The 15,396-nt window shown below is 47.1% G+C and overlaps 1 protein-coding gene across 1 annotated transcript in view; it reads right to left on the bottom strand.

Moving 5' to 3' along the window:
• LOC135555267 (adhesion G protein-coupled receptor L1-like) overlaps positions 1 to 15,396 on the bottom strand; it is a 242,721-nt gene that overhangs the window by 52,852 nt on the left and 174,473 nt on the right. The window contains exon 4 of the mRNA XM_064987580.1: positions 13,844 to 13,953. Within this exon, the coding sequence (XP_064843652.1) occupies positions 13,844 to 13,953 (110 nt within the window). The remainder of the gene's footprint in view (positions 1 to 13,843; positions 13,954 to 15,396) is intronic.

Here is a 15,396-nt window from a genome sequence, read left to right as displayed (position 1 = left end):
GAGAGAATGAGAGAGAAGCAGAGAAATGAGAGTGAAGGAGAGGTAGAGAGAATGAGAGAGAAGCAGAGAAATGAGAGTGAAGGAGAGGTAGAGAGAATGAGAGAGAAGCAGAGAAATGAGAGTGAAGGAGAGGTAGAGAGAATGAGAGAGAAGCAGAGAAATGAGAGTGAAGGAGAGGTAGAGAGAATGAGAGAGAAGCAGAGAAATGAGAGTGAAGGAGAGGTAGAGAGAATGAGAGAGCCCTAATAAAAGAGGGATGAACTGCTTTGGTGAAGAAGAGGAGAGAAGGAGAAGAAAAGAGGTAGATTTGATTTGTTGACGTCCTCTGGTCCTTGTCCGCTGCTTGTCTGTAAAGTAGCGCGCGCACACACACACACACACACACACACACACACACACACACACACACACACACACACACACACACACACACACACACACACACACACACACACACACACACACACACACACACACACACACTGTGCATTGCGGGCTGTTAGTGTACAGTAGAGCCACCTGGGTCTCTGAGTGTCTGATTCATTCAGGCTCCATTGTAGGTCCCCTGGTGAGAATGAAAACCCAGGCACCTCCTCTGCTCAGCATTGCTCTCCAGAACCCTATCAATTACCCCCACTGCTAACGAGGCACAGCACGCTAACACAGAGCTACATATACACGGACACCTGAGGAGCACTGCAGGACAACCTTTCTTCTCCTCTCTCCTTCACCACACTGCTGAGAAATAGCATGCCCTCTCTCCTCTCTCCTTCACCACACTGCTGAGAAATAGCATGCCCTCTCTCCTCTCTCCTTCACCACACTGCTGAGAAATAGCATGCCCTCTCTCCTCTCTCCTTCACCACCCTGCTGAGAAATAGCATCTCCTCTCTCCTTCACCACACTGCTGAGAAATAGCATGCCCTCTCTCCTCTCTCCTTCACCACACTCTGAGAAATAGCATGCCCTCTCTCCTCTCTCCTTCACCACACTGCTGAGAAATAGCATGCCCTCTCTCCTCCTTCACCACACTGCTGAGAAATAGCATGCCCTCTCTCCTCTCTCCTTCACCACACTGCTGAGAAATAGCATGCCCTCTCTCTCTCTCTCCTTCACCACACTGCTGAGAAATAGCATGCCCTCTCTCCTCTCTCCTTCACCACACTGCTGAGAAATAGCATGCCCTCTCTCCTCTCTCCTTCACCACACTGCTGAGAAATAGCATGCCCTCTCTCCTCTCTCCTTCACCACACTGCTGAGAAATAGCATGCCCTCTCTCCTCTCTCCTTCACCACACTGCTGAGAAATAGCATGCCCTCTCTCCTCTCTCCTTCACCACACTGCTGAGAAATAGCATGCCCTCTCTCCTCTCTCCTTCACCACACTGCTGAGAAATAGCATGCCCTCTCTCCTCTCTCCTTCACCACACTGCTGAGAAATAGCATGCCCTCTCTCCTCTCTCCTTCACCACACTGCTGAGAAATAGCATGCCCCCTCTCTCCTTCACCACACTGCTCCTCTCTCCTTCACCACACTGCTGAGAAATAGCATGCCCTCTCTCCTCTCTCCTTCACCACACTGCTGAGAAATAGCATGCCCTCTCTCCTCTCTCCTTCACCACACTGCTGAGAAATAGCATGCCCTCTCTCCTCTCTCCTTCACCACACTGCTGAGAAATCACCACAGCATGCCCTCTCTCCTCTCTCCTTCACCACACTGCTGAGAACATAGCATGCCCTCTCTCCTCTCTCCTTCACCACACTGCTGAGAAATAGCATGCCCTCTCTCCTCTCTCCTTCACCACACTGCTGAGAAATAGCATGCCCTCTCTCCTCTCTCCTTCACCACACTGCTGAGAAATAGCATGCCCTCTCTGCCTCTCCTTCACCACACTGCTGAGAAATAGCATGCCCTCTCTTCACCACACTGCACTGCTGAGAAATAGCATGCCCTCTCTCCTCTCTCCTTCAACACTGCTGAGAAATGCCCTCTCTCCTCTCTCCTTCACCCTCTCTCCTCTCTCCTTCACTTCCACTGCTGAGAAATGAGTCCCTAATTGTGTCCCTACACATGCCTCCCTTTCAGACATCATTGCTCTTTCTCTCTGAAACGTGTCAAACTACAACACACTACCCTTCTCCTGACAAACCCACCCAGAGAGTAAACTATGAGTTACAGAAGCTTTGTGTCCAGAAAGGTACTGATCTGAATACAAGCCTCCTTCACCACACTGCTGAGAAATAGCATGCCCTCTCTCCTCTCTCCTTCACCACACTGCTGAGAAATAGATTTAACATGCCCTCTCTCCTCTCTTATTGTTAACTTCACCACACTGCTGAGAAATAGTCCTGGTCTCTCATCTCTCCCCACTGGACCAGTAGGGATCACTGCTGAGAAATGCACATAGCATGCCCTCTCTCCTCTCCCAGGAACTGGCTCTTCATCCTTCATTCATTTCTTCCAGGCTCAACCCAATCCTCCCATTTACTGGGATCACATGAGTCCCTAATGGTGTCCCTACACATATTTATACAATCTCCCTTTCAGACATCATTGCATTTCTCTCTTTCTACATTTCTGAAACGTGTCAAACTACAACACAACTACCCTTCTCCTGACAAACCCACCCAGACAAGTAAACTATGAGTTACAGAAGCTTTACATTTCCAGAAAGGTACTGATATGAATACAAGCCCCAGAATACATTTCTGTGGTTCAAATGTCCCGATCCGCAGTACACAGACCCAGTGGTGACTTATAGCAAACGTTCTACTCTCCTCTCTGCTCTCTACATTTATAGGAAGGACATTTATACAGGAAGTTAAAGCATTTACTAAACAGTACATTTACTGGGAGCAGGAACACAGTACATTTACTGGGAGCAGGGACGGTGATTTAACAGTTCAATTATTGCGTTCGCTGCACTGTTATTGTTAACAAGATAAGTTGGCCAACTGATGCAAGAGCAGTAGGCCTGACTCTCCACTGAGTGTAACAGTCCTGGTCATGTAGCATGGATCTCCCCACTGGAAAGAGCAGTAGGGATCAATAATGATGTAGTGCTACATTTACTGGGAGCAGGAACAGGTAGAGTTCTACTCTCCTCTCTCCTCTCTACATTTACTGGGAGCAGGGACAGGTAGAGTTCTACTCTCCTCTCTGCTCTCTACATTTACTGGGAGCAGGAACAGGTAGAGTTCTACTCTCCTCTCTGCTCTCTACATTTACTGGGAGCAGGGACAGGTAGAGTTCTACTCTCTACATTTACTGGGAGCAGGAACTAGAGCTCTCTACATTTACTGGGAGCAGGAACAGGTAGAGTTCTACTCTCCTCATTTCTGGGAGCAGGGACAGGTAGAGTTCTACTCTCCTCTCTACATTTACTGGGAGCAGGGACAGGTAGAGTTCTACTCTCCTCTCTGCTCTCTACATTTACTGGGAGCAGGGACAGGTAGAGTTCTACTCTCCTCTCTACATTTACTGGGAGCAGGAACAGGTAGAGTTCTACATTTACTGGGAGCAGGGACAGGTAGAGTTCTCCTCTCTACATTTACTGGGAGCAGGGACAGGTAGAGTTCTACTCTCCTCCTACATTTCTGCTCTCTACATTTACTGGGAGCAGGGACAGGTAGAGTTCTACTCTCTCCTCTCTACATTTACTGGGAGCAGGAACAGGTAGAGTTCTACATTTACTGGGAGCAGGGACAGGTAGAGTTCTACTCTGCTCTCTACATTTACTGGGAGCAGGAACAGGTAGAGTTCTACATTTACTGGGAGCAGGGACAGGTAGAGTTCTACTCTCCTCTCTACATTTACTGGGAGCAGGGACAGGTAGAGTTCTACTCTCCTCTCTACATTTACTGGGAGCAGGAACAGGTAGAGTTCTACTCTCCTCTCTGCTCTCTACATTTACTGGGAGCAGGGACAGGTAGAGTTCTACTCTCCTCTCTACATTTACTGGGAGCAGGGACAGGTAGAGTTCTGCTCTCTACATTTACTGGGAGCAGGGACAGGTAGAGTTCTACTCTCCTCTCTACATTTACTGGGAGCAGGGACAGGTAGAGTTCTACTCTCCTCTCTGCTCTCTACATTTACTGGGAGCAGGGACAGGTAGAGTTCTACTCTCCTCTCTACATTTACTGGGAGCAGGGACAGGTAGAGTTCTACTCTCCTCTCTACATTTACTGGGAGCAGGGACAGGTAGAGTTCTACTCTCCTCTCTACATTTACTGGGAGCAGGGACAGGTAGAGTTCTACTCTCCTCTCTACATTTACTGGGAGCTCTGCTCTCTACATTTACTGGGAGCAGGAACAGGTAGAGTTCTACTCTCTCCATTTACTCTGCTCTCTACATTTACTGGGAGCAGGGACAGGTAGAGTTCTACTCTCCTCTCTACATTTACTCTGCTCTCTACATTTACTGGGAGCAGGAACAGGTAGAGTTCTACTCTCCTCTCTACATTTACATTTACTGGGAGCAGGAACAGGTAGAGTTCTACTCTCCTCTCTGCTCTCTACATTTACTGGGAGCAGGGACAGGTAGAGTTCTACTCTCCTCTCTACATTTACTGGGAGCAGGAACAGGTAGAGTTCTACTCTCCTCTCTGCTCTCTACATTTACTGGGAGCAGGGACAGGTAGAGTTCTACTTTCCTCTCTACATTTACTGGGAGCAGGAACAGGTAGAGTTCTACTCTCCTCTCTACATTTACTGGAAGCAGGAACAGGTAGAGTTCTACTCTCCTCTCTGCTCTCTACATTTACTGGGAGCAGGGACAGGTAGAGTTCTACTCTCCTCTCTGCTCTCTACATTTACTGGGAGCAGGGACAGGTAGAGTTCTACTCTCCTCTCTACATTTACTGGGAGCAGGGACAGGTAGAGTTCTACTCTCCTCTCTACATTTACTGGGAGCAGGAACTCCTCTCTACATTTACTGGGAGCAGGAACAGGTAGAGTTCTACTCTCCTCTCTACATTTACTGGGAGCAGGGACAGGTAGAGTTCTACTCTCCTCTCTGCTCTCTACATTTACTGGGAGCAGGGACAGGTAGAGTTCTACTCTCCTCTCTACATTTACTGGGAGCAGGGACAGGTAGAGTTCTACTCTCCTCTCTACATTTACTGGGAGCAGGAACAGGTAGAGTTCTACTCTCCTCTCTACATTTACTGGGAGCAGGAACAGGTAGAGTTCTACTCTCCTCTCTACATTTACTGGGAGCAGGGACAGGTAGAGTTCTACTCTCCTCTCTACATTTACTGGGAGCATTTACTGGGGACAGGTAGAGTTCTACTCTCCTCTCTGCTCTCTACATTTACTGGGAGCAGGGACAGGTAGAGTTCTACTTTCCTCTCTACATTTACTGGGAGCAGGGACAGGTAGAGTTCTACTCTCCTCTCTACATTTACTGGGAGCAGGAACAGGTAGAGTTCTACTCTCCTCTCTGCTCTCTACATTTACTGGGAGCAGGGACAGGTAGAGTTCTACTCTCCTCTCTACATTTACTGGGAGCAGGAACAGGTAGAGTTCTACTCTCCTCTCTACATTTACTGGGAGCAGGGACAGGTAGAGTTCTACTCTCCTCTCTACATTTACTGGGAGCAGGGACAGGTAGAGAGAGTTCTACTCTCCTCTCTACATTTACTGGGAGCAGGGACAGGTAGAGTTCTACTCTCCTCTCTACATTTACTGGGAGCAGGGACAGGTAGAGTTCTACTCTCCTCTCTACATTTACTGGGAGCAGGAACAGGTAGAGTTCTACTCTCCTCTCTACATTTACTGGGAGCAGGAACAGGTAGAGTTCTACTCTCTCCTCTCTACATTTACTGGGAGCAGGGACAGGTAGAGTTCTACTTTCCTCTCTACATTTACTGGGAGCAGGGACAGGTAGAGTTCTACTCTCCTCTCTGCTCTCTACATTTACTGGGAGCAGGGACAGGTAGAGTTCTACTCTCCTCTCTGCTCTCTACATTTACTGGGAGCAGGGACAGGTAGAGTTCTCCTCTCTGCTCTCTGGGAGCAGGGACAGGTAGAGTTCTACTCTCCTCTCTGCTCTCTACATTTACTGGGAGCAGGGACAGGTAGAGTTCTACTCTCCTCTCTGCTCTCTACATTTACTGGGAGCAGGAACAGGTAGAGTTCTACTCTCCTCTCTGCTCTCTACATTTACTGGGAGCAGGAACAGGTAGAGTTCTACTCTCCTCTCTGCTCTCTACATTTACTGGGAGCAGGGACAGGTAGAGTTCTACTCTCCTCTCTGCTCTCTACATTTACTGGGAGCAGGGACAGGTAGAGTTCTACTCTCCTCTCTACATTTACTCTGCTCTCTACATTTACTGGGAGCAGGAACAGGTAGAGTTCTACTCTCATCTCTGCTCTCTACATTTACTGGGAGCAGGGACAGGTAGAGTTCTACTCTCCTCTCTACATTTACTGGGAGCAGGGACTCTCTACATTTACTGGGAGCAGGGACAGGTAGAGTTCTACTCTCCTCTCTACATTTACTGGGAGCAGGGACAGGTAGAGTTCTACTCTCTCTCCTCTCTACATTTACTGGGAGCAGGGACAGGTAGAGTTCTACTCTCTCATTTACTGGGAGCAGGGACTCTCTGCTCTCTACATTTACTGGGAGCAGGGACAGGTAGAGTTCTACTCTCCTCTCTGCTCTCTACATTTACTGGGAGCAGGAACAGGTAGAGTTCTACTCTCTACATTTACTCTGCTCTCTACATTTACTGGGAGCAGGAACAGGTAGAGTTCTACTCTCCACTCTGCTCTCTACATTTACTGGGAGCAGGGACAGGTAGAGTTCTACTCTCCTCTCTACTCTCAGGAACACATTTACTGGGAGCAGGAACAGGTAGAGTTCTACTCTCCTCTCTGCTCTCTACATTTACTGGGAGCAGGGACAGGTAGAGTTCTACTCTCCTCTCTGCTCTCTACATTTACTGGGAGCAGGGACAGGTAGAGTTCTACTCTCATTTACTCTCTGCTCTCTACATTTACTGGGAGCAGGGACAGGTAGAGTTCTACTCTCCTCTCTGCTCTCTACATTTACTGGAAGCAGGAACAGGTAGAGTTCTACTCTCTACATTTCTCTGCTCTCTACATTTACTGGGAGCAGGAACAGGTAGAGTTCTACTCTCTCCTCTCTGCTCTCTACATTTACTGGGAGCAGGGACAGGTAGAGTTCTACTCTCTACTCTCTGCTCTCTACATTTACTGGGAGCAGGGACAGGTAGAGTTCTACTCTCCTCTCTGCTCTCTACATTTCTCTGCTCTCTACATTTACTGGGAGCAGGGACAGGTAGAGTTCTACTCTCCTCTCTGCTCTCTACATTTACTGGGAGCAGGGACAGGTAGAGTTCTACTCTCCTCTCTGCTCTCTACATTTACTGGGAGCAGGGACAGGTAGAGTTCTACTCTCCTCTCTGCTCTCTACATTTACTGGGAGCAGGAACAGGTAGAGTTCTACTCTCCTCTCTGCTCTCTACATTTACTGGGAGCAGGGACAGGTAGAGTTCTACTCTCCTCTCTGCTCTCTACATTTACTGGGAGCAGGAACAGGTAGAGTTCTACTCTCCTCTCTGCTCTCTACATTTACTGGGAGCAGGAACAGGTAGAGTTCTACTCTCCACTCTGCTCTCTACATTTCTACAGGTAGAGTTCTCCTCTCTGCTCTCTACATTTACTGGGAGCAGGAACAGGTAGAGTTCTACTCTCCTCTCTGCTCTCTACATTTACTGGAAGCAGGAACAGGTAGAGTTCTACTCTCCTCTCTGCTCTCTACATTTACTGGGAGCAGGGACAGGTAGAGTTCTACTCTCCTCTCTGCTCTCTACATTTACTGGAAGCAGGAACAGGTAGAGTTCTACTCTCCTCTCTGCTCTCTACATTTACTGGAAGCAGGAACAGGTAGAGTTCTACTCTCCTCTCTGCTCTCTACATTTACTGGGAGCAGGGACAGGTAGATTTCTACTCTCCTCTCTGCTCTCTACATTTACTGGAAGCAGGAACAGGTAGAGTTCTACCCTCCTCTCTGTACTCTGCTCTCTACTATTCCATGGGTTCCTACAGGCTTCGTCAGCAGCAGTTGTAGACGAACGTTACGGGCCTTCCCAACAACGTAGATAGAAAGAACATAGAGAAATAATAGGAAAGGAATAACACCTAGTAATACAAGTACCAATAAATACACAATGAGTAACGATAACTTGGCTATATACACAAAGTACCAGTACCGAAGTACCAGTACCAGTACGAGGTCATTGAGGTAGATATGTACATATAACTATGAATAAAGTGACGAGGCAACATGATATGAATCTACTGGATTTTTCCTCCAGGAAATATATATATATATAGTATATTATAGTATAGTATAGTGTTGTTTAACCTGTTGAAACTCTGGGGGCGCTATATAATTTTTGGATAAAAAGACGTGCCCGTTTTAAGCGCAATATTTTGTCACAAAAAGATGCTCGACTATGCATATAATTGGTAGCTGTGGAAAGAAAACACTCTGACGTTTCCAGAACTGCAAAGATATTTTCTGTGCGTGCCCTAGAACGTGAGCTACAGGCAAAACCAAGATGAAACGGCATCCAGGAAATGAGCAGGTTTTTGAGGCTCAGTTTTCCATTGTCTCCTTATATGGCTGTGAATGCGAGAGGAGTGAGACAGCCCTTTCTGTCGTTTCCCCAAGGTGTCTGCAGCATTGTGACGTATTTATAGGCATATCATTGGAAGATTGACCATAAGAGACCACATTTACCAGGTGTCCGCCCGGTGTCCTGCGCCGAAATTGGTGCGCAAAAGTCAGCTGCAAGTATTTTTCCACAGAATTCAGAGAAGAATGCAGGCTTCCACGAACGATATATCAATGAAGAGATATGTGAAAAAACACCTTGAGGATTGATTCCAAACAACGTTTGCCATGTTTCGGTCGATATTATGGAGTTAATTCGGAAAAAGTTTGACGTTGTAGGTGACTGAATTTTCGGTTCGTTTCGGTAGCCAAATGTGATGTACAAAACGGAGCGATTTCTCCTACACAAAGGCGCTTTCAGGAAAAACTGCACATTTGGTATGTAACTGAGAGTCTCCTCATTGAAAACATCCGAAGCTCTTCAAAGGTAAATGATTTTATTTATTTGGTTATCTGGTTTTTGTGAAAATGTTGCGTGCTAAATGCTACTCAAAATGCTAAGCTAGCTTAGCATACTCTTACACAAATTAGTGAATTGCTATGGTTCAAAAGCATATTTTGAAAATCTGAGATGACAGTGTTGTTAAGAAAAGGCTAAGCTTGAGAGTAGGCGCATTATTTTCATTTTATTTGCGATTTTCAGAAATCGTTAACGTTGCGTTATGCTAATGAGCCTGAGGCTTTAGTCACGATCCCGGATCCGGGATGGGGAGTTTCAAGAAGTTAATGATGTGTGGTGAACTAGGAAATACATATAGTGTGTAGTATAGTATGGTATAATAAGGTATAGTTTATACAGTGCACTCAGTATGTGTTGATAGAAGCCAGTTGTGAAGCAAGCCTTGACAGAGTGAATCTGTGTCACAACAGTTTGTCTTGCTCTGTTCTGCCCAGTGAAGACAAACTGATGTCTCTGTAAGGGCTTGCAGGGTTTTTGGCACTGTGAGATATGACTGGACTTGTTGGCTGTTGTTATGCTCTGCTGGCATGCTCACACATCCTAACACACACACAAACACACACACTGGCCGCCTCTTCTGAGCTCATCTGACAGTGCTGTGTCGACTCAGCTGCTTCGCCTGTCACCTCCACGTTTCAGGTGGCTGGTAACACAAAGCACTGTGTGACACGCACACAGAGGACCCTGTCACACACACAAACACACGTGCACACAAACCCCCCCCCCACACACACACACATACACACACACACACGTGTCATGCCTGCACGCATCATGCCAGCTGCCAACAGCGGCCCTTTAAACACCCTCCCTCTATCCCTAACCCCTATCCCTCTCCCGTTAAGTAGAACCAAACAAACAAACATATGTCACCCATAAAGACACCAAAACACCCTGCATTCCCAGTGAGCCATGAAAGATGGGGCATTACCAGAGCGATTAGCAGCAGCAAATTCAATTAATCTCTGCAGAGGGAGAGGGGTAGAGAGCGGGAGGGATGGTACCCCCTTCTCCTGGTAATTAATAGAAGCCCAGTTAGTTGCCACTAGGTTTGGGATGAGATGACCTCCTGGTAATTAATAGAAGCCCAGTTAGTTGCCACTAGGTTTGGGATGAGATGACCTTCTCCTGGTAATTAATAGAAGCCCAGTTAGTTGCCACTAGGTTTGGGATGAGATGACCTTCTCCTGGTAATTAATAGAAGCCCAGTTAGTTGCCACTAGGTTTGGGATGAGATGACCTTCTCCTGGTAATTAATAGAAGCCCAGTTAGTTGCCACTAGGTTTGGGATGAGATGACCTCCTGGTAATTAATAGAAGCCCAGTTAGTTGTCATTAGGTTTGGGATGAGATGACCTTCTCCTGGTAATTAATAGAAGCCCAGTTAGTTGTCACTAGGTTTGGGATGAGATGACCTTCTCCTGGTAATTAATAGAAGCCCAGTTAGTTGCCACTAGGTTTGGGATGAGATGACCTTCTCCTGGTAATAAAAGCCCAGTTAGTTGTCATTCGGTTTGGGATGAGATGACATCCTGGTAATTAATAGAAGCCCAGTTATTTGTCACTAGGTTTGGGATGAGATGTCCTTCTCCTGGTAATTAATAGAAGCCCAGTTAGTTGTCATTAGGTTTTGGATGAGATGACCTTCTCCTGGTAATTAATAGAAGCCCAGTTAGTTGTCACTAGGTTTGAGATGAGATGACCTTCTCCTGGTAATTAATAGAAGCCCAGTTAGTTGCCACTAGGTTTGGGATGAGGAGGACTGTAACACTGAATCTAATTCACTCAGGATCTATTTATATTCTGGTGGCAGAGCCCGACAACACGTAGCGTGGTGCGGCGGAATGCGGCGCGGGTGGGGAGAACTAACGTGTTTTGTGTGTGTTTGCAAGTCTGGTCTGGCCCACAGCCCATCCCTGAGGGAGAGGAGAAGACTGACGGAGGACTGTTCTAATTGGCTCGTCTTTCTCACTTCAGACAGCCAAGACTTTTCATCACGACGCGATCAGGTTCCAATTTTCTCATAACCCGCTCCACCCTCCTTCCTTCAGATCCAATAAACAAGCTTCTTTAATAGAAGACGGGAATAGGAAAAATGCAAGTCAGCAGCTATTTAATCATCACTTTCGATTGGCTCCTGTGTGCAGTCAGAGGGAAATGTCTGGTCTGGAATAAGAGAGAATAAGAGAGGACGGAAGAGGAAACTATTTATTTATAACCCAGGACCAGATCACCACCTAACAACAAAACAACACCAGAGGAGAGGCACATAAAGTAGAACATAGCAACCAGGGGCCAGCCAACCTGACCACCACAACAAGTCAACTCACATCTCAGGGATACATTCAGAGAGAGAGATGATAGAGGAGACTGAAAGAGGACATGATCTCATCCAAAGGCTGCAGGGCTTTGGAGAGAGAGAAGAAGAAAGATAACACAGACTAGAACACCTTCCCCAATGGCAAAGGTCACAGTTATAACTGTTACTGTTGGATGGTAACAGGACTCAACCCTGAACTACAGTATATATCTAGAGGCAGGTTAGCTGAGGGCCTGTGAGCACCGAGCAGAGGAGGGTCAGTGTTCATCGTAATCTTAAGGGGGCACAGCCAGCTAAGTAGGACAGCTCCCCTAGAGGCCTGGAGGCCATGCTGCACTTTGTGTTGCACTTGGACAGTTGAAAGTGGAGTGTTGGGACAACTCCTACAGGTGACAGTGGAGTGTTGGGACAACTCCTACAGGTGACAGTGGAGTGTTGGGACAACTCCTACAACCTGCAAAGAGAAAAGAAAGTGACAGCGGAAGAGAAAGAGAGGGAGGGAAAGAGATGAGATCAATGGGAGAGTGAAAGAGATGAGATCAATGGGAGAGGGAAAGAGATGAGATCAATGGGAGAGTGAAAGAGATGTGGCAATGGGAGAGTGAAAGAGATGTGGCAATGGGAGAGGGAAAGAGATGAGATCAATGGGAGAGGGAAAGAGATGTGGCAATGGGAGAGGTAAGGAGATGAGATCAATGGGAGAGGGAAAGAGATGTGGCAATGGGAGAGGGAAATAGATGAGATCAATGGGAGAGGGAAAGAGATGAGATCAATGGGAGAGGGAAAGAGATGTGGCAATGGGAGAGGTAAGGAGATGAGATCAATGGGAGAGGGAAAGAGATGTGGCAATGGGAGAGGGAAAGAGATGAGATCAATGGGAGAGGGAAAGAGATGTGGCAATGGATAAAGTGTAGAATATAAAGAGTTGTAGAAGAACGGCATGAAACCAAGAGAGAGAAGGTTGACAGAGAAGGAGAGATGAAAAAAGGCGATATTGACATGGAGATATGTTGAGAGGAGGAGAGGAGTGTGAGAATTCAGAGAAGAGATCAGGGAGTTGTTGATGTCGGTTTTGATTTCTTCAGTTCCTGTACTCACGGCTCCCTGAAGGAAAAAACATAGACATTCACCCACAGAGTATCTTTTACCCACCTCTTCCCTTCATCCCTCCCATAGTCATCAATCACCCCCCCCTCCCCCACACACACCACACTTCTGTCTCCCCCAGTGGAGGGGGGATGAGGCGGCAGCCCCCTGGAATACTCCTGCACAGTGAGAGGATCAATGCTGAGAGTAATACTACATGAGGAGGAGGGGACACTGTCTGAGCAGAGATTTTCACATGACTGAGGCTCCACACAACACCACAATCCTCACCCTGTCTGCCTGTGTTCTTGTGTTCTTGTGTGTGTGTGTGCTTTAGGGTTTGGGTGAGAGTGTGTGAGAGACAGTGTGTGATGTGGATGTGTGTTTCTGCGTGTGTTTGTGTATGTGTGTGTGTGTGTGTGTGTTTGTACTTGTGTTTGTGCGGGTGTATGAGCAACAGAGCGTGTGAGTAATGTGTGTGTACGTGCGTGTGTGTGTGTGTCACACCTGCCACGGAGATGTGAGCAGCACCCGAGGGAGCCGGCAGCCAGTTACCATGGGGATATTGAAATGTGCACATCTTCAGGGTCATGTGGTCTAAAATAAGCCCTTTGCTGTTTGTGTTAACATTGTGGCATGATGACACAGACACAGTCTTCTGCCTCCCAGTCTCACTGTGGACAATGTTCACTGTTCTTGGAGATCAGAGGGACCACTAAGATGTTTGGCACCAGATAAAGCAGACTATCAGGCCCAGGGGTCAACATGTGTGTGAGTGTGGTGGTGTGTGTTACCGCTATGATCGGCAATAAAGGCTGACCCCTCGCTGTATGAAGTGCTTATCTGCCATGGTGTTTGTGGAGCACCTTCCCCGTGTGAAAATCTCTCTCAGCCTCTGGAGCGTTGCACTGTCGATGGAGAAAAAGGGTTTAGTGCTGTGTGTGTGTAGGTGTGTTTGTTTGCAGGTGTGTGTGTAGTGTGTGTGTGTGTGTGTGTGTGTGTGTGTGTGTGTGTGTGTGTGTGTGTGTGTGTGTGTAAGAGAGAGAGAGAGAGCAAGAGCGAGAGAGCAATGTGTGTCTGTCTGGTCTGGTCTTGGTCTGTCTGTTTGTGTGTGTGGCTGAGTGTGTGAGAGAGAGAGTCTGTGTGTGTGTTGGTGTGAATGCCAGTCAGTTGCTGAGAGGGCTGAGAGGGGTTAGCTGGGGGAGAAGGGGGATGGGGATGGGGGGTGGGGAAGGGGGTGAGGGATGTGGGAGATGGGGGGTCTGGGTACTCACTGTAGGGGACACACTCGTACTGTATCTCCAGGTACTTGTAGGTCCCTGGGCAGGGGTCTGGGAACACATCGGACCCTGCCACCACCACACACTGGGTACGGTTATTACACCTGTCCCACAGAGAGAGAGGGAGAGAGAGAGAGAGAGAGAGAGAGAGAGAGAGAGAGAGAGAGAGATAGAAAGAGCGATAGAAAGAGCGAGAGAGTGAGAGAGGGAGAGAGAGATAGAAAGAGTGAGAGAATGAGAGAGAGAGATAGAAATAAGTAAAGAAAGAGCGAGAGAGAGTTAGAGAGATACATTGATAGAGAGAGATAGATAGATAGATAGAAAGAAAGAGCGAGAGAGAGAGAGAGATATAGGAAGAGAGAGAGAGATAGAAAGAGCGAGAGAGAGAGAGGGAGAGAGAGCGAGAGAGAGACAGATATATAGAAAGAGCGAGAGAGAGATATATAGAAAGAGCGCGAGAGAGAGAGGGAGAGAGAGAGATAGAAAGAGTGAGGGAGAGAGAGAGAGAGAGAAAAAGAAAGAGCGAGAGAGAGATACATTGATCAAAAGAGCGAGAGCGAGAGAGAGATAGAAAGAAAGAGCGAGAGAGAGCGAGAGATAGATAGAAAGATAGAGAGAGAGAGATAGATAGAAAGAGTGAGAGAGAGAGAGAGAGAGAGAGAGAGAGAGAGAGAGAGAGAGAAAGAGAGAGGGGAGAGAGAGAACATCAAAAGGAACACAAAATTCAACATAAAAATTGGATCTGGCTAAAAATACTTGAATCAGTCATAGAGCCCATTGCCCTTTATGGTTGTGCAGCCTGGGGTCCGCTCACCAACCAAGAATTCACAAAATGGGACAAACACCAAATTGAGACTCTGTATGCAGAATTCTGCAAAAAATATCATCTGTGTACAACGTAAAACACCAAATAATGCAAGCAGAGCAGAATTAGGCCGATACACGCTAATTATCTAAATCCAGAAAAGAGCTGTAAAATTCTACAACCACCTAAAAGGAAGCGATTCCCAAACCTTCCACAACAAAGCCATCACCTACAGAGAGATGAACCTGGAGAAGAGTCCCCTAAGCAAGCTGGTCCTGGGGCTCTGTTCACAAACACAAACACACCCCACAGAGCCCTAGGACAGCAACACAATTAGACCCAACCAAATCATGAGAAAACCAAAATATAATTACTTGACACATTGGAAAGAATTTACAAAAAAAACTAGCACGCTATTGGACCCTAAACAGAGAATACACAGTGGCAGAATACCTGACCACTGTGACTGACCCAAAATGAAGGAAAACTTTGACTATGTACAGACTTTGCTATTGAGAAAGGCGGCCAACTGAAGGCAGACCTGGCTCTCAAGAGAAGACAGACTATGTGCTCACTGCCCACAAAATGAGGTGGAAACTGAGGTGCACTTCCTAACCTCCTGCCCAATGTATGACCATATCAGAGACAGATATTTCCCTCAGATTACCTAGAGCCACAAAGAATTTGAAAACAAACCCAATTTTGATAAACTCCCATATCTACTGGGTGAAATTCCACAGTG

This window comes from Oncorhynchus masou, chromosome 15, assembly GCF_036934945.1.
Source record: "Oncorhynchus masou masou isolate Uvic2021 chromosome 15, UVic_Omas_1.1, whole genome shotgun sequence".
NCBI classification, from domain to species: Eukaryota; Metazoa; Chordata; class Actinopteri; order Salmoniformes; family Salmonidae; genus Oncorhynchus; species Oncorhynchus masou.
This window is presented reverse-complemented; position numbering and strand designations above follow the sequence as displayed.